We start from the raw sequence: 27,175 nt of genomic DNA on the forward strand, positions 1-27,175 counted from the left end.
CAAAATGTATCAGCAACTATCAGCAACACATCACTTCTCATATGTTCACATTTCATACACATTTTTCAAGGTCAAATTCAAGCACTTTTAAGGGTCATTTTCAATTTTTTTCAGCATAGAACCTTAATGCTGGGGTAAAACACATATCTACAGGAATACATATACTCATGATTTTTTTTTTTTTTTTCCAGCTTTTTATTTAGAAATATTGAGAAAAATTCAACATACATTTAAATTACATTGTGGTCACATAACAAGTATGTGACCACAGACCAATCTTTCCATTCTCAACATTTTAGTTTTTCTTGTTTTTTTTTGTTAATAAACAGAACAATTGAACAGTGAACAATGGATGCATTGTTACATAAAGAAAACACATACGAAAGACCAAGAGACTTTGACCTCCTCTCTCTAAATAAAAAAATAAAAAAATATGAAAAGTAGAATTAATTAATTACACAAAAAACAAGACAATTCCAGATACATTGTCATTATATTGTCATTTCTTGTACATTTAGGGTTCCAACAGATTGTGTTTGGTAAGTGTAAACAAAAAATATCCACTTTGACCATGGATTTGAAAATTTGTTCATTTGTAATCGAAGGGAGAAGGTTAGTCTTTCCATCTGATAAATTTCGTTCACAATATCTACCCAACTCATGATTATTTTTGTCACTTCTTAATCACAATGATGTACATGGTCTTGTGCTATAAACATCTAAAATTATGTTTCACTAACGCGTTGACCCGTGGTTCCCCATGGTCCATATTAATACCAATATGTAGGGACTGAAGTTCACAAATGCATCCTTCCTGTTTGTAACTTCATTTCCTATCATGCACTGTGGTACTGCACTTCCGGCCAACTGAACAATGTGACTGCAAGGGTACTGTATTCCAAAATGACTAATATCTCCCAAAATGTTGGTGCTATCAATATGCCGAAATATTTAATGTGGAGATGGGACTATTCCTCAACTGTAGGAACCAAATTGGCCAATTAAAAACATCTCAGTTTCTCAGAACTGTGCAGATACACACACACATGCTCTGAGACCTTCCAGTATTATGATATAGATAGAAAATAGCAAAAAGTGTAGAAATTAAAGGAGAACAAAAAGTTTTATCCAAAAAAAAGGGAAGCCACTTGGTGTTCTTCAGACACACTCACATTGAACCAAAGATTAAAATAAAAATGTACCCGGAGTCGACCTGAGAGCACCTGCTAATTTTCTTTTTTGACATAGAGTTTTATTTTTCAAAATGTCTCACCTCTCTGTGAGTAGGTTTGGCTTGACATCTAACCTGGTAGAGTTAATATTAAAAATAAATAAATCACAGAGTTATAACTGCAAGCATTTAAAAGAAAATTCAAGCACTTTTCAGACCTTGAAAACACAACATTGAAATTCAAGCATTTTCAAGGATTTCAAGCACCTGTACCAACCCTGCATTCAGTGAGAACCACAGGCTGCAAATCATCAAGCTGTTAAAATGTGGGAAAATCTATTCTCTAAAACCGCCTACTCTGAAATATACGCTGATCATTTAGACTAAAACGGGTGGAAATCAGAAAAATCAACAAAATATGTTGCAAACTACTTAAAATGTGCGTTAATTTGTAAAGACAAATGCACTAGAATATGACTGGAGGCTCCATCTTTGCATTTATTTTATTTGAAGGAAGTGTTATGAAAGCCAGTGTCAAATACAAAGGCTTGGTGTGAGGTATTTCCCCCTGACATGTAAATAACCTGTTCGGCATCCTGTTCTGGACGTGACATAACATGATCGGCCTTGCCAAACCACTATGAGCTCAGCAAAATTTCTGTGCGAGGACAGGTGACACTATTATCACCTGCGGACACATAAAATACTCAACTAAAGGACCTTAAACTCTTCAAACCGACAGAGTATGTGCGTGCAGGTGCGTTTACCTTGGTGAATACGGAATCGTCTTGGGCCTGATTTGATTGAAGGCAAATGTAAGCTTCTGAGCAGCTCGTTGTTGCTGAATTTCCTGTGATGACAAAAGGAAAGAAAAAGTCACACAGCAGTGAGAACAGACTCTTTATCACACCTCTGTTGACTCTTTCATCTTTGCACCATTTCTGTATTGATGTGGTGTGAAGGTTATCGAATGATGGAAAGATGCAGATGCTTGAAGACTTTTTAGAGTTCATCTGAGGTGTCTAAGGACGCACTGCAGATTGTTTGTGACAATGGGATGCTGCTTCCTGATATTGTACAAAAAATAAAAAATTTTAAAAATGTTGCCTGAGTGATGCAATTTGGACCTGGAGTCTGCCATAGAGACAAAGAGGTTTTCAGTAATGTCAACTCATCCTCAGCTGGCTTATTGACAGTGATTACTCACTACTACTCACCAATTTTTATGTTAACAAATTACTTGCCATGCTCAAATGGCAACTTGAACACACATTAGCCTGATGAAATCTACTCAAAATGGAGATCAGTGAGTGACCTTTGGCCGAACTAAAAACTCAACACTCAATAAATCTTTGTCAAAGTCCTTTTGTCTAAGATAGGTGTCAAACTCTTTTTAATTCAGGGGCCACATACAGTCCAATGTGACCTCAAGTGGTCCACACCAGTAAAATAAAAGAATAATAACCTATAAATAAGGTCAGCTGCAAACTTTTCCCTATGTTTTGAAGTAAAAAAAAAGTAAAATTACTTTACAAAAATAAATCAACTTACAGTGGATCTACAAATGCACAAAACATTTAGTAAAAGGCAAAATATTGTTAAAATTTCACCATCTCTTAAGACATTTAAGGTTCATATTTGTTCTAGTTATTCAGATTTTTTATGAAAGGATAGTTTATAAATTTAAACATTTTCATATAATACACTAAAACAAAGAAAAATTTGGAGTTGTCATTGTTTAATGGTTATTATGATTGTATATGATGATAGTCGGGTGTATGTTTGACAGCTGTAGACTAAGGTGTAAGAGGCTGGATTTATGGCAGACACTGTGAGGTTTCTTTTGATGGAGATGTTGTTACGTCAGTCTTTAAATCAGGGGTGTCAAACTCATTTTAGTTCAGGGGCCATATTCAACTAAATTTGATCTGAAGTGGGCTGGACCAGAAAAATGATAACATAATAACCTATAAATAATGACAACTCCAAATTTTTGTCTTTTAGTGTAAAAAAAACCCCATTAAATTATGAAAATACTTACTTTTATAAACTATCAAAAAAAAAAAAAAAGAAAAAGAAAAAACTGAAATTTAAATTAAAAAACGTAAGAAAATTTAGTGCAATTTTAACAATATTATTCCTCAACTTATCATTTCTACATGTGCCTTATGGATCACATCTACAGACACTAAATACTGAGGAACAGGCAGAAAAATTGTTAAAATTGTGCTGAATTTTCTAGACATTTCAGGTTGTTCATATTTGTTCAGGTTATTCACATTTTAGTGTTACAGGATAGTTTGTAAATGTAAATATTTTCATAATTTAATGTTATTTTTTGCACTAAAACAAAGAAAAAAAATTAAGTTGTCAATTCTACATTTTTTTGACTTAATTCAAGATTTTTTTTTAACTTAATTGAAGATTTTTTTTGGCTTAATTCAAGAATTTTTTTACTAAATTTGAGATTTTTTTTGGCTTAATTGAAGATTTTTTTTGGCTTAATTCAAGATTTTTTGCTAAATTTGAGATTTTTTTTGGCTTAATTCAAGATTTTTTTTTGGCTTAATTCAAGATTTTTTTTTTTTTACTTAATTGAAGATTTTTTCCTTAATTCAAGGTAAATTTTTTCTTGCTTAATTCAATTCAAGACTGTGGAATTTTCGCACTTGGCAAAAACATCCCAGGGGCCGAACTGGACCATTTGGCGGGCCGCACTTGGCCCCCGGGCCGCATGTTTGACACCCCTGCTTTAAATGCTGTCTGTGCACTATGTGGTGTTTAACAGTATAAAGTGAATCCTTAAAGCAGGTGTCATGTCCAGTTCCATTTACCCTGAGACAAAGATGCAGCACAGTGTCCTCTTTGTAGATGCTCTGCCAGGTTTGGACCACCTCAGGAAGAAAAGACTTGACTATGTACAGGCAGCCCGGCTTTAGGATGTCGTACTCCGACCATGTGCAGAGCACCTTGAGGGCCCGTCTGAGGCCCCCGCCCATCTCCTCCTTGCTGAGAAACTCGATTTTGGCACAGAGGCCCCGCTGGGCCCAGGAAGACATGCTGTTGTTGATGGTGTTGGGCGAGCTCTCCTCCAGACGGTACACAGTCACCGGTTCTCCTGAACAAACACACATGAAATGATGATGAGAACATCACACCGATCACTGGACAACAGAAGAAAATCATTTTAACAGAACATTAGTATTAAAAACAGTGTTGTTTATCCGTTGCATCTGGTTCAACTTGGCAAACATTTACTACCTTAAACATAAAAAAACAAAAATACAAGACAGACTCTTAAAAGGCTGTGTATTAAACAGTGAGAAACATAACGTATGAAGGATTAAACAGAAACATTTTGTGATTAAAGCCTATTTTTATTTGAGAGCAGAAGCAAGACAGATACATTGCACTGTTGCTGTTTCAAGTTTCTATGTTGATGTAAAACTTTTATCAGGAAGTGTGTCACGAAAAAGTACAAGGAGTGGCAACTTATCGCCAGTTAACCTTCATTCTTCACAAACTTAAAGACGTAAAGTATTTGTGGGCAAGTTGTTCTTGTGCTTGTTCCTTGTTCCACTGACTTGCTTACCTTGTCCTTAAGTTGCTCTTCATTTATGTCCATCAATTAAATTTTATGTCAAAAACTTAGATGGAATTTATTTTATTTACATTCATTGACATTTTATTTATATGGAGAAATATTAAGTAACATGATTAATTATAATAGAATATTTTTCTTATTGAACTACTGTCACTTTCAAATGAAACTACAGTGAAAAGTTTCAGTAATAATTGTAAAATGTTGCTGATATTATGTCAACAGCAACAGATCTTTTCACCGTGTGCTTTTGCTGAGAAATTCACATGAAGATATGCAATACTGAAACTCTAGATGACGCATTGAAGCAACTTTTAGATGTGAAAGATAGTTTATGTGCCCCTATGGGGAAATTAGTACGCTGCAGAAATAAATAGCATTTCATCCAGATCCACATACAGGGATAGAACGTGTGTTATGTGGGAAGGACGCACATCAAATGCCAGGGTAAGTGGAGTTATTACCCTGAGTTATTATATCTGTACTTCAAAGATTAAATAATCACCTAAATTATCATTAGAGTGTGAAGAACTAACAATAACGTCTACGGAAAAGACGCGAGTTTGAAAGCAGTTGAGAAAACAGCAGTTTGGTCTCTTTCCTTATACTGTATCTATTTTGAGCCCGTACATGCACATTGATACTATTATTATTACTTATTATTATTATTACTAGTATTATCTGATTTCTGGAGTTTTCAGAATATTCAAGTGACCATGTAAACAATGTGATCTGATATGCTTTATCACATAACAGCAGTAATCTTATGAGAAATCAGACTAAGACGCCTGGATTTCTCCTCAATGCCCCAGTGTCTTCATGCACATATACAGGTTAATCTGATTTATTTTGTTCTTGCACATGTGTCAACACAAGTAAAATCGTAGAAAACATAACAAGGTTAGCCCTCTTTGCTGGAGAAGATGTGGTCTAATTGGGGATTTCTCACATATTTTTTGGGACTGCCCTAACCTAAATTTAGAGGGAAACACAAGAAATTTTAGATTTGAATACACCATTTGAACCACACCACAAATTCTAGGGAATGTATATTTAGAGGAACTGAGTAAAAAAACAATATACAGTCATAGAAAAAATTATTGACCACCCTTGTTTTCTTCAATTTGTTGTTCATTTTAATGCCTGGTACAACTAAAGGTACATTTGTTTGGACAAATATAATGATAACAACAAAAATAGCTCATAAGAGTGTAATTTCAGAGCTGATATCTAGACATTTTCCATGGTTTTCTGGATAATAACCAAAATCACTTCAGTTCTTACATCAATAGCTTTGGCATTGTACTGCCAAAAACAGTGCTTTTAGGCATTCCATGTTTTCTTTTCTGTCTGTTTTAGTCACATGATACACACAGGAGTTAGCACTTGATTGTATAACCATTGTGGTTGATGACTTCGGATGGTCTAATAATTTTTTCTGTGACTGTATATGCTTAGAGTACTTGTATTATTAGCTCATAAAATTATTACTATAAACTGGTTTAAACCCATCCACCCACTATGGACCAGTGGATTTAAAATCTGAGAGCTGTAGATTGTATGGAAAATATAACCGCAAGCCTGCACCTCCAGAAAGATGGTCCCCTGGTAAATCCTATCTGGCGAAGAAGGTATGCTGCTGACCTGTCAAAGGGTGTTCGTTTTCTTTCTTTCTGCACATGTGTGTATGAGTAGGAATAAATACGTATAAGGCAAGAATTGTTCAATATGTATGAGACTGAACTGTATGTGAAGGAATTTGTTCTAATAAATGCTAAAAAAAATCATTGAAAACAGAAGTTACGTAGTCAAATGTGAGCAGAAGACAACAGGAAGTTTGAGTCTACCATCACTACATATGTATGTACTCTAGTAATGGACTGGAGCCTCTAAACCAGTCACAATCCTAAGTGTATGTAAACATGTCAGATCTGATTATTACAATTACCTGATTACTCCCAGTTATCAGATTTTTTTATGGTCATGACAAGAACACAAAGCTACCTGTCTGTTCCATGAAAACATCAGTGCCACAGCAGAGCTACATCTTTGCTATGTTGGACTGACAGCTCTGTAACTGAAATGAGGAAGTGTGTACTATAGTCTCTGCCTTTGAAGCATTCCCAAGGAGTTCTGTGAAGGTGTGTGTTCATTTGTTGTGAGAATAATAACCACAATGGAAAAAAACTGGGGAATAATCTTGTATTTTTCTAGTTCACAGCTTCTTTTTCCTCCACAATCGCTCAGCCACTGAGTGGAGAGGAAGGGCTAATTCTGAACACTTCTATTTATAAGCAGACCGACACAGGGGCTAGTGTAGATTTCTTTAAATGAACCACTCTCATCTTGGGCATCACTGCATGCAGGACGCAGTGTAGTGCTGAGGAAGAACATGTTTTGGTAGAATGTTTGCACCTAGGGAAATGAGCCGTAGTATTAATATGTCTGCATTTTGTGAAAACTCATGATGCTGCTGTTGTTCTTTCATGTAGCGATGGAGGCTAGAATGTAGTAGCACAAACAGTTGCCCAATGGTAAGAGCATTCCATCAGAGGAATCCTGTCAGCTGGACTATGCATTTAGTGTAATATAACCATGTTTGCCATACTATGTGACTGTATTTTTTATCTGCTTTATCAAAATGTAGTAATTAAGTAGTAGAAAATGAACTGATTACAGAGTGTTAGAAGCTTCAGTTCCCTGTGATAAAGTATAATCAAAACATACAGTAGTAGAAAACGGTTTTGGACACCCTTAAAATTTTACACATTCTCAAATATTATCATGAAATATTTGTGGAAATCTATATTTTTTGTGTGTTTGAAAATGTGTGACTGCATTAGACAGATACAAACAAATGTGAGTGAATTTTTTTGTTTATTGTTCTTATAAATTATTCTTTTGTTCTTCTTTGTTCTTTGTTGTTCTTCTAAATTCTTGAAACTTTCATAATGTATTTTTCTGGATGCGTTTCATTATCTTGGTGAAACTTTCAGTTTTCACCTCAATGGAACAAAGCATGTACAGAAGGGAGCATGCGGATTGTTCAAAATGGAACAATACTTGGTACTTGATTTTTTGATTCTTTTTATATATATATATATATATATATATATATATATATATATATATATATATATATATATATATATATATATATTTATATGTCGCAACATTGCATTGGGATGTCCCAAAACTCTTTTCCTCCACCATATAGTCTTGCCTACACATTGACCATCTCTGACAGTGGACAACACAACTTTCTTGTAAAATGCTGCCCCCCTCTGTTAATAGCAGGTGTTAGCTTTTTTTTTGGGGGGGAGGGGGTTACTTTTTAATATCCGAATACCCTTCAGCATGAATGCTGTGGCTTTTATTCTCAATGGAATGTGCAGCACAGATAACGCTCTCAGTGCCTTTACATTACATCTGATTAAATGAACACATCAACAACTAGATGAACTTATTCGCTTCAAAGTGAAATAACAACAATGACTCACAAGCATCTACAACAAAAGAGTTGATTAAGTGTTACAGGTTTCCTTGGAAAATCCACGTCTGTGTTTATTCTTCTTATCAGATACATGTTCTTCAAATGTAAAGCCATAATATGTGAAACAAACAGTTACAGGTGTGGGTGTTGAGTGGATTACGCAGACCCCACATCTTTTGTTTGTCTCTGTACTTCCTCATTCACAAACGTACTGTGGTCTGACTGTTTTTCTCTTCTCTTCCCCCACTTTTCAAAACCAGACCCAACATGTCTCGAACTAAGCCATGATCCAGCCTCTTACCTCTAGGGGGCACAGGGGTGAAGGGGATACTTTGGGACAGCCTCATCAAGTTGTTGCGCTCAACCGCTGTAGGAGAAACACAGATGTAATTCAGGACAAGTGAAGCAGAGAGAAATCTGGACTAAACTCATTAAAATACTCATTATCATCCACAGGTGAACTCTAATACATACTTCTGTCATTATTCTCTGAAGTTACACTGACAGTTAAACACAATGAGAAAGGCGGAGCATGTTATACTGCATTTCTGTTTTCCTTTACAGAAGAAATGATATTAAAATCAGACAGATCCTGTGGAAACAAAGAAGCCACCTGTGTTCATACAGGTTTGTTAATATGGAGGAACCTGAGTGGAGGCAGAAGAATAAATATGCTACGAATACCACTGGTGGCACGTAAAAACTCCATTAGAATGAAATGTTAGAAAAGCATGTTGATCAGGGGCATCAAACACACAGGCCAAAACCAGGCCACCAAAGGTTCCAATCTGGCCCATGGGATTTGCAAAGTGTAAAAATTACACTGAAGACATTTACAGTCAAGAGTCAAATTCATTTTAGTTCCAAATTCAAAAATTTTAACATTATGCCTGTTACTAAATGCCTTTGTAGATCCACTGCAATCTATAAGGCAGGTGTATAAATCATAAAATGAGGCATTATCTTGTTAAAATTGCATTTTTTTCTCAACAAATTTCACATACACCTTTTCAATATTTTAAATCATTTTTCTGCAATAAAACAGAAAAAAAGTTAGGGGTTCTCATTATTTATAGGCTATTATTTTTCTGATCCGGCCCAGTTGAAATCAAATTGGGCTGTATGTAGCCCCTGAACTAAAATGATTCAGATGACCTAATTGCTCTGATGCGCAACATCTTTATACTGCAGAAAGACATGTTTAATTCAAGGTGCATTTGTTGAGATGAACAGACTCTATGTTAATATTCCTGTATACAAGGAAATAACACTACGTTTCCCTTGTGTAAATAAGTATAAACCACCATGCCTCTTTTCTCAGTATATATGTTACTACATAAGGGTAAACAGACATTTTCTACTAAAATAATACACAATGTCATGATATAAGAACCTGCTGTATAGAGTCTGTGTCTCACCTGAGTACTGATAACTCTCCATGGGCTTAAAAGGTGAGCCAATAGCTACAGAAAAAAAAAAAAAAAGAGAAAATCAGCTGTTAATATTTTATCAATACAGAATTAATTAATCATAGGGAATAAACAGTGCTAGTCACTAGGTAATCACATGGACTTTAAATTTCGACACCAATAACATGCTTTTCCATCTTTATCCAATAGGTGTCTCTTCAACACTCATGCATTCATCATATGTTGCACAGACACTGGTCTCATGTTCAATCATTATGTAACACTTCCTAGAAAGTATATTTGCAACAAACACAGAATTAAATTGTATTTGTAACAAAAACATTGTAGATATAAGCATACATACACTCATGGAAATAAAAAACATCCTGTGAGTTAGTTTGTTTCATTTCACAATCACTAAATGCATATTGCTCACTGTCATTCATTCAGTGGATTTCAAGTTCCTCTACATGAAAATTCAGGTCCAACCAGTAATTTCTCAACTATTTTTTAACAAAAACTATACAAATGCTCATGTGTAAATCTGGACTGTGGTACAACCTGCATCCACTGTGTCAACACCAATGGACGTCATACTTTAATACTTTACTTTCACCTTCACTTACTTCAAGGTTTATGATATGGTGGTTTCAAACAAAGTGATGAAGTGACATCAGTTAAGAGTACAAGATCTGAATAATTTGCAAGAAAAGTCACATCTTTATGAGCTTCAGTGCTTTTAAAGTTTCTGGAAAATTTTTGCTTTTTGACAGACATGTAAAAACAACATGGAACTATGTGGATATAGCCCTAATTTATCCATAAAATCATAGAGGGCTCTGGCTTTATTTACTTACAGTCCTTCCTGGCTCCGAGGTGAGTGTGTCGTGGCGTGTACAGGGAAACTACAGGCGCAAATAGATGGGGAAAAAAAAGCAAAACCTTTATCCAGCAACATAAAACTATATGACATCACATCATGCAGCACAGTGCAATACATCCTCGTGGTCATGATGCACTGCACTGTAACACTACTTTCTTTCTTTTTCTTTTTTTTAAAATTTCGTTTATATTGAAGCATCAGAGACACGACATCTTCCAGTCACATTAATCTGTTACATATTCCCCACAGTGTGCATATTTAAAAACCCATTCTTCATCAAACAAGGTACTGTGAGGCTAATATAGTTGTGGTTGTCCCTGTCCCACTTTCTTAGGGATTAAAACTGATTCTCTTTTTTTTTTCCTTCAAACATCCAGAGAGAACAGCATGGACCGATCTAACTATGTAAGACATTCAATAAAAAGAAAGATTATGAGCAACGTTAATACAGGATAAAAACAAAAAGTAAAAAAGGCCATATTAAATCGGATAGTCTCCTTTTATGTCACCATTGTAACATTGTAACACTACTTTCTATTTCACTTTTCACATTGTGGGAAACACCTCTAATGTCCTACAATTTGCTCAGAATTTCTTATCTGCCAAAGCTGAAGCAGAGGTAACTTCCAGAGTAATGTGCTGTAATGCTGTTGCTCCGGCTCTTCTAGGTAGAACAACTGCGATAAATCATGTAGATGCAGGAATGACTGTGAAACTACAGATCTTACCACTGAGGGTATCCTCCCCTGGGGCTCGTCTGGTAGAAAGCAAGCAAAGACAACAGAGTGGTTTAACAAAATAAAAGCCCAAAGCATATCTGTCTAGTTGATAAATCTACACAGGAAATTCCATGATGCATTTAAATATCTTCGCAGTCGGGCGGAAACCTCTTAGGTCCAAAATGGTTATTTTTCAGGAAACTGGAAAAACAATGTATTTTCTAAATAAAAGAATGGAGTTAAGAGTTGTAGTCACAAGTCGTTTTCAACACTTTTCATTAACTAAATATTACTAAAACCATCAGGCCAACGTGAAGACTGACCAATAGAATCATTTTTTGACAAAAAAAAAAAAAAAAGGCACAAAAAATGGACTTATAAGGTTTCCGCCTGACAGTGACGATATATTAGGAATCAATGTGTGCGGTGAGTGTTTTAACAGTTTCTCACTTTAGCTTCAGTGAACAAGGAATGCATTGAGAGTGAAGAATAGGCTTCAAGTGCTACCAATTATAGAAAATGTACAATTAAAACAGACTGAGTATTGATGGTGAGGCTTGTATGGTGTATAAGACTTTTGTGATGCGAAAAAAGTTTTTGGTGTAACTTTGTGGTGCTAATTCGTATACACATGGACACTTACAGGCTGCTGGCTTGGGCTGATTTGACCTGAACTCTTTCCTGGTACAGAGATAAGAAGTTGTTAAACAATGACAGAGCAGCATTAATAAAAAGACATGCACTGGCTGCAGTTTTCTCTGCCAAATCTAATGTCTGAGTTTGACCTGCTGATCCTAACAAAAAATTCAATTGCTTGTTCAAAATGAAATATATATGGGTGCTTCTATAAAACTGGTTCCTAAAAATAGGATAGAGGAGCTAAAAATTCAAACCAGATGTAGACTAATATTATGAAGCAAGTTTGGAAGCACTTTGGGTCCATTTTAAAAATAAACATTTACTGAGATAAAAGAGAAACTATTTTTTAGATAAGACACATTTTTATACAAAAATCTGCATGTAACACGTAAAAAGGATACGAAAATTATGTGCCACTATTTTTTCAAATATCTTTTTATTCTCTCACAAGTACATTTTGGGAATCGAAGTAAATATGCGAGGGAGAGTGTTTCACAAAAATAACCGCTGTTGCAAAATCCCTCACGATTTATATGTGTTTAAATGGGCAGGTTCTGCATGTAATGAGGTTGGACACGATGGGTTACACACAAAACCTGGAATGAGACTGCCGATTCATGAAAAACCCACATGTCTGGATTACAAAAAACAGTAGGATTGTCAAATTTAACAGAGTTTTTATTTATAGTGGTATATAAGACCATTTCAAGTCATGTTTTCCAGATCAAATGCACTGACACCTAGGTAGCTTTTCATGTCCCAATTTTGGTCCTATTTTTGGCTCCAATATTTTATTAAAAAATCTGAAATTTTGTGGTGGCTCAGAGCAAGAGTATACTTTTTTTTTTTTGCATTTATCTGAGGTCATCATTAGGTACATCCTGGGGGGCAATATGTCAAAATTTCTTTTATTATTGGGTCTAAAAAGCTGGCAAAGTGCCAGGTACCAAAATGAACCCAGTTTCATAGGAGCATTAAATTATAATAAACTCTGACATTTGGTCTAAAACTGCACTAGGTTACAGAAACTTCTTGCACTTTCATTAAAATAAACCAAAATAAAATTCTCCAAGGGTCTGGACAGATGTACTGCAGTTCATTCCTTATTATTAGCTGGGAAATACATGACACTGATCAGGGACACTTAAGCTGAAAAGCTGATCTTGTTACCACTGGAGGTTTTGGCCATCACTAATAATGGCTTAATCAACATTCCATCCATTATCTGTATCTGTTCAAAGTTTGCAGGAGTGTGAACAGTGTTTCTATGCTTAATACTCACCAGTAATGCACTCCTGGGGTCTTCATGAATAAGGATGTCTTCAGCTGAAACTCTGCTCCTGTCCTTCTTCAACAATGCTACAAAAACACAATGAATCCCATTTTATTACAATGTTTAACTAAAAATTCAATAACAACAGACTTTTGAAAAAGACAGTACTTAATAGAGTCTTAATAGTTTTGTGTGATATGGCTGTAATTGTGCAGGCTTACTAGAATCAGGATGGAGAAAAGCTGGGTTTCTGTCAAACTCTGTGAAACCAGCGTATGAGTTCACAGCTCTGATGTGACTGTGACCTTCAGGCTGGACCTACAGGTTTTAAAAGAAACAGCCAGAACGGATGTGTATGGGAAAGTAAATACAATTTCATATAATTTGATAGTGTTGTGATAAAAACTATTAAACTACAAAAATACATTTCATAAAATTCATAATGAAAATACATGAAAATACAAATCTCCATGCGTCAAACAATCATAACAGTACCTGTGGTCTGGTTTGTGGGTCAGGGCTTAGCTGTGTGCTGGAGGTTATCTCTTTGGGTGAGGAGTGTTGTAGATCTAAACTGTCCTTATGTCCTGGAATTGAGAAAACTTGTGAGCCAACCATAGATTTTATGTCTGTTTCTGAGAGTGTCATCCAAAATGTGACAGGTAATTACTTCATGCAAACTCCTTCTTACCAAAGAATAAAAAGAGCATTTAATTTATTATTGTTTGGGTTTTTTTCCTCTGATGGGAGTAGAAATTTAGGATGCAACAAAGCAATTCACATCCAAATATGAAAAACTATAATTATATAACAGAAATTTGTGTCCTTATGTAACAATGTCCCATTAAAACAATCCAACAGAATGTGTGCAGGCATTAAGAGAAGTTTGCTACTCCCACAGTGAAAACTAAGGCTGAATCAGATTAATGTTAACACTGCCCGATCTGCTGTGAAGACAACCAAACATTAAGGTGAAAACAAAATTTAAAATTGTGATTTTGATCAGAAAGTAAATCCCCTCACTTCCACCTAATGAACAAATCAGAGATCAGAGACAACAATGAAAACCTCAACCATTCATTCATGCTTTCATCACATCAGACTTGACAACATTAGAATAACCCAAGAAAATCAAAACCAGCCCAGACAGAGGAGGAGTCAGAAAAGAAACAGGCACCAGAAGGTCCACTGGGGTCCTCATCTGGCAGACGGACAGGCCCGAGCACCCAGCGAATGCAGCCCTAAACTAAATCTCAAACCTCTTGTTGCTTTTGGCTTTCTCGGTCTGTTGCTTTGACCCTCATGCTGGGACTGTGGAGGAGCTGTGGGGTCTGGCACTTTCCACTTCCTGGTCTTTCGTCTGTGGGGTTTCCTTGAAGGCTCGGTGGGTTTACACAGATTTTTAAAGGCAACAGCTTGTGGTGATGCTGCTAATCTCTTTCCGGCTGTTTCTGGAGCTGGTGGAACCTCTGTTTCTGTTCTCTGTTTACTATGAGAACCTAATGTGTCCTCATCATTGCAGAAAGCCAAGTTCACGTATCCCCAACTTCCTGCGCCCTGTCTCTCCTCTGTTTCTAACCCCTCTGCGCGCTCAGTCTTTGCAGTGCAAGCAGGCAAGCAGGCAGGCTGAACAGAGCCCGAAGTCTCAGAAATAATGACAACAGTGGGATACACACACACACATTTTTCATCCTCATCTTTTATCTCCTCATCAACAACAGAGTCTCCTTCGTTTTTGTACTTACCCACAAATGCCCCAAACTCTACAGCAGTGCTGTCTGGCTGCTGGTAAACCCCGGCTAGGGCAAGTTCAGGGTGGCTGGAGCCACCGGGCTGGGAGGGGGTGCTGCTGATGTGGAACTGAGCGCCAGAGGAGGGCACATTGGGCAGGCTGGATGGAGAGTCGGAAAGGCCCGGCTCGTGTGGACGGGTCAGTTTACTCTGGGTGAAAGAATGGCCCCGGAGACGCAGTTCCGGAGGGGACATGGCCACAGCACTTTGGACAAAGGCACTGGGGCCGGCACTACTTGAGGAGCCAGCCTCTGCAGCAAGGTGCCCAAGCCCAAACAACCCTCTCCTCTCTGGACTCAACGCTGGGTTTAGGTTAGGGTCCAGCCCCAGTCCTGTAGCAGGGCTGGGCATCACTCTGCGGCTACTTTCAGCCCCCCCTCCTACACCGATGCCAAAAAGGGAATCCGCAATGTTGGCTCCTGCCTGGGGAAAGGAGGAGCCAAAATATGCCCCCACACTGCGTTTGCAGATCACAGATGATTTGGAGTGAGGGCCAGTGTCTGTAGCCACGGGGGCGATGCTGGGAACCACGTTCTTAGAAAGGCTGAGCTCCCGGGTGATTTGATTGTGGACTTTGCTGGCCTCCGATGCCCTCTGAGCTGTAAGAGTTTTTAGTGTGTCCACAGTCAGAGCAGAGAGGTCCTGGAGGTGACCGATCTGGGAGTCCAGTGTGTGCAAAGAGCGTTTAATGTAGTTGACCCTGTTTCCAACCTCCTTTAGTTGCATGCACATGGTCTCAACTCTAAAAAAGACAAACAGTGGCATTAGTTACACCCAGGTCAGCTGTTGGTATTTTCAAGTAAGAATGTTAAATGAAAAGAACAAAACAAAAACACTGAGTACATAAAGCTTAATTCCTGCATCCTGATGGTTAACATCACATTTGGACCGCCTACTTAAAGTCTGTTGCCTTAAAAAAAAAAAAGAAAAAAAAAAAAAAGTCTTCCACCTTCAAGATACTTCCGCACTGGTTTTCACTTTCCTCCAGTAAATTGATATTATTTTGTGTAATATTAACATAATTCAATCATCTATATTATTTAGTCCTACATAAAATTTGTAATACCGCACAAATTTTAAATATTGTGAGTCTATCCTGAAAAACACTTGATTATATTTTTCCCAGAATTGTGTGAATTTTTATTTATTTTTTTTAAGGAAAAGGGTCTCAATTTCAACCAAACCTTGCTAAAAATACACAACTGGAGAGGCTTAGAACACAAACAAGGGCCAAACTTCAGAAACTACATGACTAAAAAACACTTTAAGTAGAGTTTAAAGGTCTCTTGAGTGAACTGTGAGGACTAGATGAGTCAGTTTGGAAGGACCCATATCATCTTTGTGATTAAAGATGACAGACCCACCTTTCTGAAGTAAGGCGTATGCGCTCCTCACTCCCAGAGTGAAACTGATCTTCTTTTTCATGAAAGTAAGTCTCCACACATTGCTCCTCAAAATCATGAAGCTTTTTTTGGTCTTCCTCTGTCAGAAACAGCTCTGAAAGACAAAAAGAAAATTATTTATAGTTACAAACTTAAGCATTTTCTGTGACTGGAAGATTCTGTTAAAATCATTTTCATCAAAACTGTTTTTTCCTAGAGAGTAACTGGAGTGTGGTCGTACTTGGTCCATAAGTGTTCTCTTTCTTCCTCTTCCGACACATACAGAACAGAGAGTAGATATGGCACAGGAGGATGAAGGGGGGAGGGAGGACAGGCTTCTCGTGGTAGGCCATGATGAAGTGGTAACGCTGATACTTCCACACCAGATTAGAAATGGACTTCACTTGAAGATAGACGTTGCTGGAAAACAGTGAAGAAACAGCAACGACATTGAGGATGTTGAGATGAAAGTATTCTGGCAAATGCTCAACTTCAAAAAAAGATTTCATAAGCATGATTTGTGTTCATTTTTCTGCTGCTTTTTTCATCTAAAAGCATCAGATCATTACAATAACACTATCAACATAAATCATTGGAATATATGCTTACTTTCTTATCATAATTATGGACAAAACCTCAAGTTCTGCCATGATGAGGCTAATTAATGGGTTCCAAAAAAGTGCATGTGTGCATTCAGTTTTCATGGTTGATGTAACGAGACGCATTTGTTTCCATCACCATGTTTTCCTTAAAACAGCACTAATGTGTGGGTTTTTTTTGGCTTTTTTTGCTACAATGGTCATGCTAAACACTATGTGACGCATCCTAATGCAAACTATAGGCTGATACCACTCAAAAACATTACAATAGGACAGCCTAACACACCAACACGACAGCTTTCTGTTAAAATACTGCCCCCTTTGTTGAACATTTGTGCTACTATTTGAGGCATAATCTTACAAATTGCTCCTTTAAAGCTGGAGGTAAACTATTACAATATGCTGATGATGAGATTTTGAAATGCATTCAGTTTTTATGGTTGATGTAACAAGATACATTTGTTTTCATCATCGTATTTTACTTAAAAATAATGAAATATGTTGTGTTGTAATAAATGGACACTTTCCTTAGGGACAAAGTATAACAAAGTTCAGATACAATTCTACCAATAAACAACAGTTGCTGATACAAACCCCCCCCCCCAAAAAAACAGTACATGTGTACTCACTTGAAGAAGGCGATGAGGAGGTTGACCATTAGAATATACTGTACAAAGAGGTAGACTGCTTGCAGGAGAGGAGTCAGCCACACTCCCGCAGCACACAGATGCAGTAACTTATTTTCAGTGTCATTCGCACACACTGCAAAGAAAAGGAATCAATAAGGATAAACACAAAAACACATGCTCTTCGGGTACCAGTGATTCACAAACTAACACATCCCCATCTTCAACTCACTCAAGTCGTACCTGATGCTGGCTATGGAAAACAAATATCTACCATCTTAAAAGTCCAGTGAGTAAGATCTAGGGGGATTTATGAGCATCTATTTGCAGAAACAGAATAAATTGTTTCAGTGTTTCCATCACTTGAATATTGATAGTAGTGCGTTTTCCCTTAAAATTAGCTGTTTATATCTACACAGTGGAGCGGATCATACATAACAGAGTACCTCATGTTTTTACAGCAGCTCAGAAAAGATTTCCCTCTCTCTTTTGTTCCATTTAATACTGCTGGTCTGCATTATTGTTACTATATTTGAGTGTTGATCAGAGTAATTATCCCTTTAACACACAAAATAAATACAGGCACAAAAGCACTGAGGATATTTAGTTGGTTGCGATCTTTAAATTCATCCGTAGATGTCACTAAACATTACACACTGAACCTTTAAACTGAGACTGTCGTGGGAGCTGTTTCACTCCTTCAGGTATTCTTAATCTACCAATATTTCACTTGATTTTTCTTTATTTTAGCTGCTTTGTATTTTAACAACTTAAGTGATTTTTATAGTTTCTTATTTTACTGTATTGTCTTTTAGCATTTCTATTTTCTATTAACTTTAATATTGAAAAAGGGGCTTTTACCTCAATGATGAATTAAAACTAAAATAGCAACTATAATGTAATGTTTAATAAGTGTAATGACTACGTCAGTGAAACAGATACAGGCCTGTGACCTTCCTACTTAGTTTATTGTATTATTCAACTTAAGAGTTAAAACTTGTAATAAAAATGGCAAATTCCATTTGGGGTTACAATTTCTGGCCTTATCAATTAGTTGCACAAAATTAGGACCAAAACAGGCTAAAGGATTAAGTTTTAGTTGTCTCAGAACATGAAAATAGCTGGTCAAAAAATCATGGGAAGGAATGCTTCAAGGACCCAAAAAAAAAAAAAAAAGAGCTGGTTCGAGGTGCTCTTTGGAAAAAGGGATTCATAAAGTAGATGATAAACAGCATGGTCACGGTCATTTTTTAAGGTCTATACATGACCATGCCATGAGAATAAAGGCATTAATGTTTAAAAAGAGTACCTTGGAGTTTTCTTCCTGTTAGTCATCTAAGAAATTAGCTGTATTTGACGCAACAAAAATTAAATTCAGCTATGTTTGGTCACACCACAGAGACAGCATTTATTTTTCATTTTTTCACCACAGTCTGTTTTATTCATATTTTCAAGGATATCCAACTATGCAAAAGGCTGTAATCGGTGATAAACCAGGTGAAAATTTCACTGATGTGTGAAACCTTGAAAGGCCGGCTCAGGTTATTCAGCACAGCCTGGTGTTTTGTTCCACCTAAGCTTCAAAAGCCCCTGACTCGAGTGATGATCACTTAATTGCGGCCTTTTTTTGCAGACCAATTATACATAACCGAGTCGAGACAGCTGATGCTGCGGTGAAGCAAAAAGCCCTTCTCTCCCCAAAGGGACAGCGTTGGCTGCTTCAGTGTGTGAACCTAGATGTGTGAAAGAGTTTGTGAAGGGAACAATGATTAGGTCGTAGTGGGATTGATTTCCAGTGCTTGTTTTGTGTGACAATCAGCTCTCATGCTACGGTGAGAAGCTTCGAATAAAACTGTCCTTACCCTCGTAATCTCCCCTACCAAGCTCATCGTCCTTACCATCGATTTCATAAGCATACACTTCTCCGTACATCATCCAGTACGGTTGGAACACCACATCTTTGGCCAGAGTCCAGCTGGGCTCTTCATTTGGGTACAGAATGGCTTTCCTGGGTACGCCATAGCTCAGCAGGACTATAGCCATAATTACCACAATGTAAAACATGTTGGCCACCTGAAAGAGACATGTCCGACATGCTGAATGAAGCAGACTGAGATTATGGTTATGTGAAATGACACTATACTTGTACATTCTAGATTGTTTTGTGCATTTGACTCTGATCTGGGGATCCCAAGTCACAGCTTACTTATGTTTTGACAAAAAAAGTTGGGACTTTCTGCTGAAGGTAAATTCCTTCCATTCTTTTATTTCATTTGTTTTTTTTTTCTGTTGCTAATGTTGAATCCACAGCACAAAACATTAAGTTTAACAGCTGTGCTCAAATCCCCAGGACAGGTAAAAAAGATAAATAAATAAAAAAATCACACAGTGGTCTGAGGACTATTTTACAGCTATTGAAGTATGGAAAACATATTTCTACTTAAATCTAACAAGGGAAAGTGTGTTTTATCATTATCTTCACATAACTGTTGACAGTGTTCTGTAGAACTGGAGCAGTTTTAGCTAAAACTGGTGCAGAGACTGGGGATGGGGATGTTGAGAATGACACAGCAAAGTAAATGACCATACCTGATAATGGCATGTAGGTGATAAAAGCTGTTTAAATGTGGCTGTTCAAACTGATTAAATGAAAACATGAATATCAATATGAGCAACTGGAGAATCCATGAAATGTGAAACAACACTCATAGTATGTCAGGACATGTCGGGACAACAAATCAAAACATATACAAGACAGACAAGCAGAGCCAGAAAAGTCTGCTGATGAACAACATTAAAAGTTCCATGTTTTCTGTAATAATATTATCCCACGAATAATGAAATAATGACAAACATTACATTATGACTCCTCTATTTTTGTTTCTTCTTCTATTTCTTTCTTCCAACAACAATATGTCAAAGGAATGTACATGACAAAAGAAAGAGAGAGGAATGTACCAATATCACAATGTTTGGCTCTGACTGCAAGAATCTCTATACATTTCATGCAGAGGTTTCTGTATTTCTGCTTCTGATCGAAACAGACTTTGAGAGCAGGACTGTCAGGTGATGTTTTTGACACTGACAAAAGCACCTTGGTACCTCCACACCAGTGTCACCCAAAGGTCTGTGACAGTACAGTAGCACTCACCATCTTAGCAATCATCATGACATACGGTCCAGCTTGTTGGTTGACAGCCAGGATGTCGAGAAGCCGCACATACCAGAAGATGATGTTGAGGCAATAAACCATCCTCCCAGGGACTAAGGCTTCCCCTCCAACCAGCCTCAGGCCAAAACCGATAAAGAAGCTCACAATGGCCAGAAAGTCGGACACATTAAAATAGTCACCGAACCACACCTTTATCTTCTGACTTATTTTACCCGCTTCTGACATGAACATCTGAGGGAAAAAAGGGAGGAGGAGAAGCAAGAAGTGACGTTTCACAGGGTTACTTAGTAGAACACACATAAAAAAAGATAATACTAATTCAATTAAATTATGAAAATCAATAACACGTTCCTTCAATTTACCTCTCGAATTTTCTCAATGGCAGAGGTGAAGATGTAGAGGATGACCACCCACTCTTGAAAGGAAGGCCATACAGGCATTCTTACCAGGACCACATACGAGTAGAACATCAAAAAACCCAGGTAGAAGAGCTGGAAACAGAAGAGATACAGCAATAGGAGTAATACTGACCAAAAGAGGAAAATACTATATTTAAACCTCATTTTGTCACTTTTCCAGGTGCTTGTCTTTAGTGGACAATGTGGAGGTGATGTTTATGAGACTTAACCTGTGTATTAAGGGGCCTCTGTCGACAAAGAGCCTCTAAATTCAAGCAGCTGCAGTCAGAGGTTCATGGTCTCTCTGAAATATTTTGAGATGAGGTCAGCTGAGGCCCTCAAAAGGGGCCGAAGCTCATTTCGGAAGCGAGTTTGAGAGCAAACACTCAACTATATTCAGTGGACCTCCGAGCCCTCAGAGCTCAGCTGGTGGTTAACTGTGTGGATAAGGGCTGTGTGAGAGAGAAACTTCATCTTCTCCGTCTCAAGTGAAATTCACAGTTCCTCGACAAAGACTGCTCTCAAGAGGAAAGGGTGGGAGGTTCAGGGTATTATGCAAGAAGTGGGGATGGGAATTTTGCACCAAGTCATTTAAAATGGCATCAATCAATCAGGTTTTTTAATGATGAGAATAAATTACTTTTTTAAAACCTCATTGAATCCACATACAGTTATTACCAATCCCTTAAAAGGCTGTTGAGCATCTTGTTAAAGACAATCTGACACTTTTCAGCCCTCTATTAGCTATAACAACATATCTATTTGCATCATAGATACAAGAATAAGTCTATTGGTTTCTTTTCTAAGTAAATGCAAATGGTTTTTAAAGCAACTGTGGGAAAATGTGAAAAAGGACACTATGCTTTATTAGGCATGCACCCACAGCACCGTTAGTTCATGGTACAGTTTGGATTACCTTGACTGTTTCAGGAACTGCTGAACCCTGACATGTAAGGTGTCAAGTGTAGGAAATACAGGCATTAACTCTCCCATGTGGTGTCACCCAGTGTTACACAAATCAAGATGAATGCAGGAAGAGTAGATGTAGATAAGCTCAGGCACGGGCTCAGTGTTGTAAACTAGCAGTTTCAGTGATGCTATCAGCACCTCCCAGCCCTGAAGAACCTGAAAAACAGTCTTGCTGGTGCAAATAAAACTTTCAATGGGTGAGAACCAGCCTCAGGCTAGTATATATAAACAAATGCTTGTGAGAAAAGATGAGTGATAACCTTTGACTACAAAGGTTTGTATTCAGCTTAAGCTTAAAAAAGCTTGCTGATTATTCTCAATACTTGTTATGACATGTTAATTACTGCATATGACACCAAAGCCTTGTACCTTTGCCTCCTTAATATTGTGTGTCAAGTTCCCAAAATTGCATTAACGATTTGTTTTTTACTTTTTTACTGCAGAGGAGTAGAACAGAACAGTGGGTTCATACTACCCATCCCAGTTTCATCCTTATTCCAAACAGGAAACTAGTATGAGTGATGGTGAAAGCACCCTAGTTAGATGCTTAATATGGAAACAGTGGCAGCAGTTTTGAATGGGAAAAAGACAAAGTGGTGGCTTTGAAGTTGTTAAAAAAAAGACAAAAAACCCAGATGTCATTACTACTAGCCTGGAATCGCACTAAGTAGACACAAATTGACTACTGTGTTTGACTCAGTAGGGAAAGTACAGTTTCTATTTATGGCTTCTGACAAATAATCGAGGTGTTGTATCATTATGTACCCTGTGCTTTCCTGTGGGAGGTGCTGTGGGTATATCTCACCACTACATATACTATTTACGAGTACAAGTCCTATAGGAAAACAGTGTACACTTTGCCTTCTCTTGTTTCTACAGCCACAAGCAGTCCAGGAGAGTGACTGGTAAGGGGATACTGAAGTGTTTTCTGGCTTAGACTAAACAGACATTACGGACAAAAAAAAGGACAAGCAAACTGACCATGTGTTCCAGTTGCTGTAAAATGTGCAGGCCATGCTGATGGAAAAACAATGTTGATTGTTATATCCTAAGATGAAATTTTTAAATTATGATCATGATCTGTTTCATGTAGCTTTTTCCTCAGAGGACCTCTGAGTGAAGCCTCTCACATCACAGCTTTTTTTTTTACCCAGAATCCTAGTTAGACACATTACCAGATGACAGAAGGATGTGTACATGGTGAGTGTATGAATGATGAATAATCTTCTGCATACCGTGTTGGACCAGAACTTGACAATAGGCGCGTGGTAGAAGGCATAAATTTTCCTGGTTAAGGGTAACTTCCTGGAGCGAATGTGTGTATCCATGTCATTCTTTGCTTCCACATGGTCATGGGATCGGGCCTCCTTAAACACATCCTGCACATGGTTAAAAAGTCCAAAATTAGACAACCACTAAGTGGAGAGAAAATGAGACAAAGAGAGATGCATGCAGAACAGAGTAAACAGCTAAGAAAAAAACAGAGTGAATGAAATGAAGTAAACATCATATTCAGTCTGTTTTTAGACAACACACCAATGCAAAGGTGTTGTTCAATATGAAGGTAGGGAGAGACTAAACCTGCAAATGAAAAAAGAAAACAATGAGAGTGAAGAGAGTGGGCAAATCTAACCATCTGGATGTCTTCAGCTATGTTCTGGAAATTATGTTCACTGTCCTCCATGGTCATCTGATGGTCGTCCTGGCTCTGAGGGATGTGAGCCATCTCGGCTTTGGATTTGTATTCCAACAGAAGAATGGCAGGAGGCACCAAGATGCTCAGAATCACCTAGAGACGAGCAGCACACTCATGAGGGTGGATGTGGCTACATTTGTTACTTATTTTGAATCACATGCACCAATGAATCCAACATGAGTCTTCATATCATCAAATCTGTCAAATATTAAAATCTGTACCAGAAACTATAGTTAAGAATGCACAAAGCCAGTCTGACTTTTCATTTGCCTGAACAGTTTCTAATTAACAGAACACCCCTATTTACAATCACAAACACTTTAAGTGTTGTGAATAATTTATCAATCAGATTTCAAATAGAATCTGTTGCATCTTGTACCAGGAAGTCACCTGAGGTAAGAGTGATTATTATGACTAAAAGTTGTTCAGACATTTAAAACACTTTAACCAATGGTTGAACTGAGATTGGAAGTAGATATGAATTCAAACCTTTGTTTGTGCAACACTACAACCAACTTCTGGGGCCAAGACTTAACTAAACTCAAATAAAGAACAGTAAAAAAAAAAGTGCCTGATTCATACAATATGTTGTGCACTTGACATGTGGTCCTCAATTCAAACATTCATCACCATGTGAATGTCATAAATTGATTTGTGAGACCACTGCATATTCACAGCTTTACTTGTTACACACTGTAAAAGGATTTATGTTTTGCTTTTGTAAGGTTTATGCACTTAGACCAGTACCAAGATACTGGCAAAGCAAACTGCAGCTATTTATATTATTAACAACATTTAAAAAAAAAAAAAAAAAAAAAAGAAAGAAAGTGCAGATTCGCCCAACTGCTTGTATAAAATGATGAAAAAACAGCTATGAGTAGTGTTAGGATAAAATACTACAATGTGCATTCATTGACTGATGAAGCATAATCAAGTCAAATTGTGAGGCTAGTCCAGATTCACATCTCTACTGCGTCCATCCCACTTGAGAAACCATGAAACCAACACCAAAACTGCATTGGGTTCAGGTTTTTTTGGTGACCCCCCCCCCCCCCCCCCCCCGAAAAAAAAATCTAGAGGGAACATGAACCTTGTACCAGGAGTTCTTGCGCATGTTCAGTCGTCCCATCCACATATCTGTCAACAGCAGCTGGGTACAAGTATGAGCTACAAAAGGGCGCAGGTGGGAAGAAACAGCCAATTTCAAACAGGTGGAGTTACTCCAGTTCTTCAGCTCGTAGGTGAGCAGCTTCATGGCCATGGTCTCATCCTGCCTGAACGACTGCTCCAGCAGATCCACCGCCAACGTCCCAAACTCACTACAAAACATCAAATTACACCTTTATTTTTAAGAAACACCATCCCTTTTACAGCTACATGTCACCAACCACAACTGTACATACTTAGAGTACTCCTTGAGCTCCTCAGATGTGTCATCCACCACATCACTCTTCTTGGCCTCATAGCCCATAGATCTGCAGAGTTTACATGCCACCAGGGCCTTTGCCATGTTTTCCTCGCCATGCTGCCAGAAGAAGAGTGACATTTTCTGCCTCTTCATTAGAACCGCCCACACTAGCAGCTCATTGAAAGGGTAGGGGAAACGTCGTGTCTCCGGGTCGTCAATGTCCACGATCTCTTCTTTGCTTCTTTTTTTGTTCTGCTCTGCGGAAGACTCCAGCTGATGGAGGAAACAAACAGGAAGAAGATTAGTGGGAAAAACAGTGGTTTGGCCTTATATTTATAATTTTCCCCTTGTTAACATCAGTTGCTTAAATGCAGAGTTGCTTTTTTTTTTTTTTTCAAATAATGGTTTTTGCCAGAATGAGCTGATACAGCAAAGATGGCATTAAAATTTATTCACTTGAAGCAGTTTCCTCTATTTTCAGCATAAACACTTCCTTTAATATGAAACACAAACACTTTCCACTTTTGCACGTCAGATGCAGTCTGTTACAAACCTTGTTCATTTGACTAAAAGCTGAAGTTTACCTTCGGTTTGTATGGCTGTGCAGTCTTGATGAATTGGTTGTGCCTTGTCTTCTCCCTCTTGTCAGCCTGCATACTAAAAGACTCGTGACTTTTCCTCATATGGGAACCAGGTCCTGCTGTGTGGCGTCCTGACCTCTGTGCAGAATATGAAAATACTTTTTGAAAAGCTCTGCAAGTTTCATTTAAGTGTTCAAGTTAAATTTAAGGCTTTTTAAGACCTTTAAAGACCATTATCAACGGAATTTGTCATGCTGGGTTTGACTGATGTAGCAACAATCAACAGAAAAAAGAAAATATTCCATTAAGAGTCCAATCTTATTAAGTCATAGTAAATTAGATAATAGCTGCTTTAATCAAAACTACAATGTGCGAACAACTCATTTACATTGTGTTGACGAAGTTTAACTTTAGGTTAAAACACAGATGAAGCTTTGAAAACATTAACATAATGCAGGGGGTTTGACAAATTGCAACAGAGCTGTTTCATCAGTTTCCACTCACCCTACTGTTGCCATGGAGATTGTTGTAAATGATTCGAAAGCGTTTCCTGGTGTAGTTGCACCTGTAAGTCCCGCCCATCAGGAACTCAATAACCAGGCCCACATCAATTAAAGTGATCTTATAGTTCGGAGGCAGGTGACTCTGTAACACAGAAGACATCGATGTTAAGACAAATTCACATCAGCTGAACAAAGTGACTGAAGTGAACTGAACTCACCTGTTTAACATCTCGAACCAGGTGGAGGAGAGTTGGGTTGTTGGGAGGTTGTTTCTAAAATGGAAGATGTCCATAAAGCAAAACAAAGAAAACCAACAATAAAAGACTTTACTACACTCAAAGACAAAAGAAATGCGCAACTTTAACAGGCAGCGTTTTATAATATTACCGTGTTATAAAGCTCTTCCAGCCGACTGATAGTTAGGAATCGATGCATGCTCACACCGTTTTCAATGAGCAGTTTGACAAAGTCCACCCTGTCCATCACCAGTGCATCCAACATTGCCTGCTCCAGAGAGCTCACCTATACACAAATATGAAGTTATTGTATATTATTTTATAACATTATTAAAGCATGCATATCAGAGAGTACCAAAATATGGCCAAATTACCAAAACAACCCAAAAACTGGACAAATAAATACTATCTACTCTTCGTGCGAGCACCAGGAACTCCTGAGTTCTAAAATAAACATAACCACTGAGGGCAGCCTATGAAGACAACTGTAATAGGGTTCATGTTACAGTCAAGACAAGCAGTTCATGGCAGCCTGCCCAAATGCAGTCCCTTGGCATTGCAGATGGGAGATCGTGGTCAGCAGAGATTTCTAGGTCATTTTGGGCAAGTCAAAAGGTTTGGAGCTA

General features: G+C 37.7%; 1 protein-coding gene across 6 annotated transcripts in view; it reads right to left on the reverse strand.

Annotated features, from left to right (window-relative positions):
• The window catches only part of trpm7 (transient receptor potential cation channel, subfamily M, member 7), a 54,556-nt gene that overhangs the window by 2,545 nt on the left and 24,836 nt on the right, over positions 1-27,175 (reverse strand). For 2 of the 6 annotated variants that reach the window (XM_030163529.1, XM_030163520.1), the window contains exons 12-36: positions 26,701-26,835; positions 26,532-26,585; positions 26,315-26,455; positions 25,814-25,948; positions 25,225-25,502; positions 24,912-25,140; positions 23,759-23,914; positions 23,361-23,504; positions 21,121-21,249; positions 20,738-20,989; positions 19,485-19,659; positions 17,590-17,722; positions 16,603-16,781; positions 16,344-16,476; positions 14,934-15,721; positions 13,684-13,775; positions 13,410-13,506; positions 13,198-13,274; positions 11,920-11,957; positions 11,286-11,314; positions 10,532-10,579; positions 9,684-9,728; positions 8,567-8,632; positions 4,006-4,289; positions 1,939-2,021 (exon numbers count right to left, since the gene is read on the reverse strand). In XM_030163529.1, coding sequence (XP_030019389.1) covers positions 1,939-2,021; positions 4,006-4,289; positions 8,567-8,632; positions 9,684-9,728; positions 10,532-10,579; positions 11,286-11,314; positions 11,920-11,957; positions 13,198-13,274; positions 13,410-13,506; positions 13,684-13,775; positions 14,934-15,721; positions 16,344-16,476; positions 16,603-16,781; positions 17,590-17,722; positions 19,485-19,659; positions 20,738-20,989; positions 21,121-21,249; positions 23,361-23,504; positions 23,759-23,914; positions 24,912-25,140; positions 25,225-25,502; positions 25,814-25,948; positions 26,315-26,455; positions 26,532-26,585; positions 26,701-26,835 — 3,920 coding nt within the window. Of the gene's footprint in view, positions 1-1,938; positions 2,022-4,005; positions 4,290-8,566; positions 8,633-9,683; positions 9,729-10,531; positions 10,580-11,285; positions 11,315-11,919; positions 11,958-13,197; positions 13,275-13,409; positions 13,507-13,683; positions 13,776-14,933; positions 15,722-16,343; positions 16,477-16,602; positions 16,782-17,589; positions 17,723-18,953; positions 19,385-19,438; positions 19,660-19,853; positions 20,226-20,737; positions 20,990-21,120; positions 21,250-23,360; positions 23,505-23,758; positions 23,915-24,911; positions 25,141-25,224; positions 25,503-25,813; positions 25,949-26,314; positions 26,456-26,531; positions 26,586-26,700; positions 26,836-27,175 lie in introns of those variants that run through there. The other 4 variants (XM_030163538.1, XM_030163553.1, XM_030163544.1 and 1 more) reach the window with 4 other exon arrangements.

The sequence above is a fragment of the Sphaeramia orbicularis genome, chromosome 3 (assembly GCF_902148855.1).
Source record: "Sphaeramia orbicularis chromosome 3, fSphaOr1.1, whole genome shotgun sequence".
NCBI lineage: Eukaryota > Metazoa > Chordata > Actinopteri > Kurtiformes > Apogonidae > Sphaeramia > Sphaeramia orbicularis.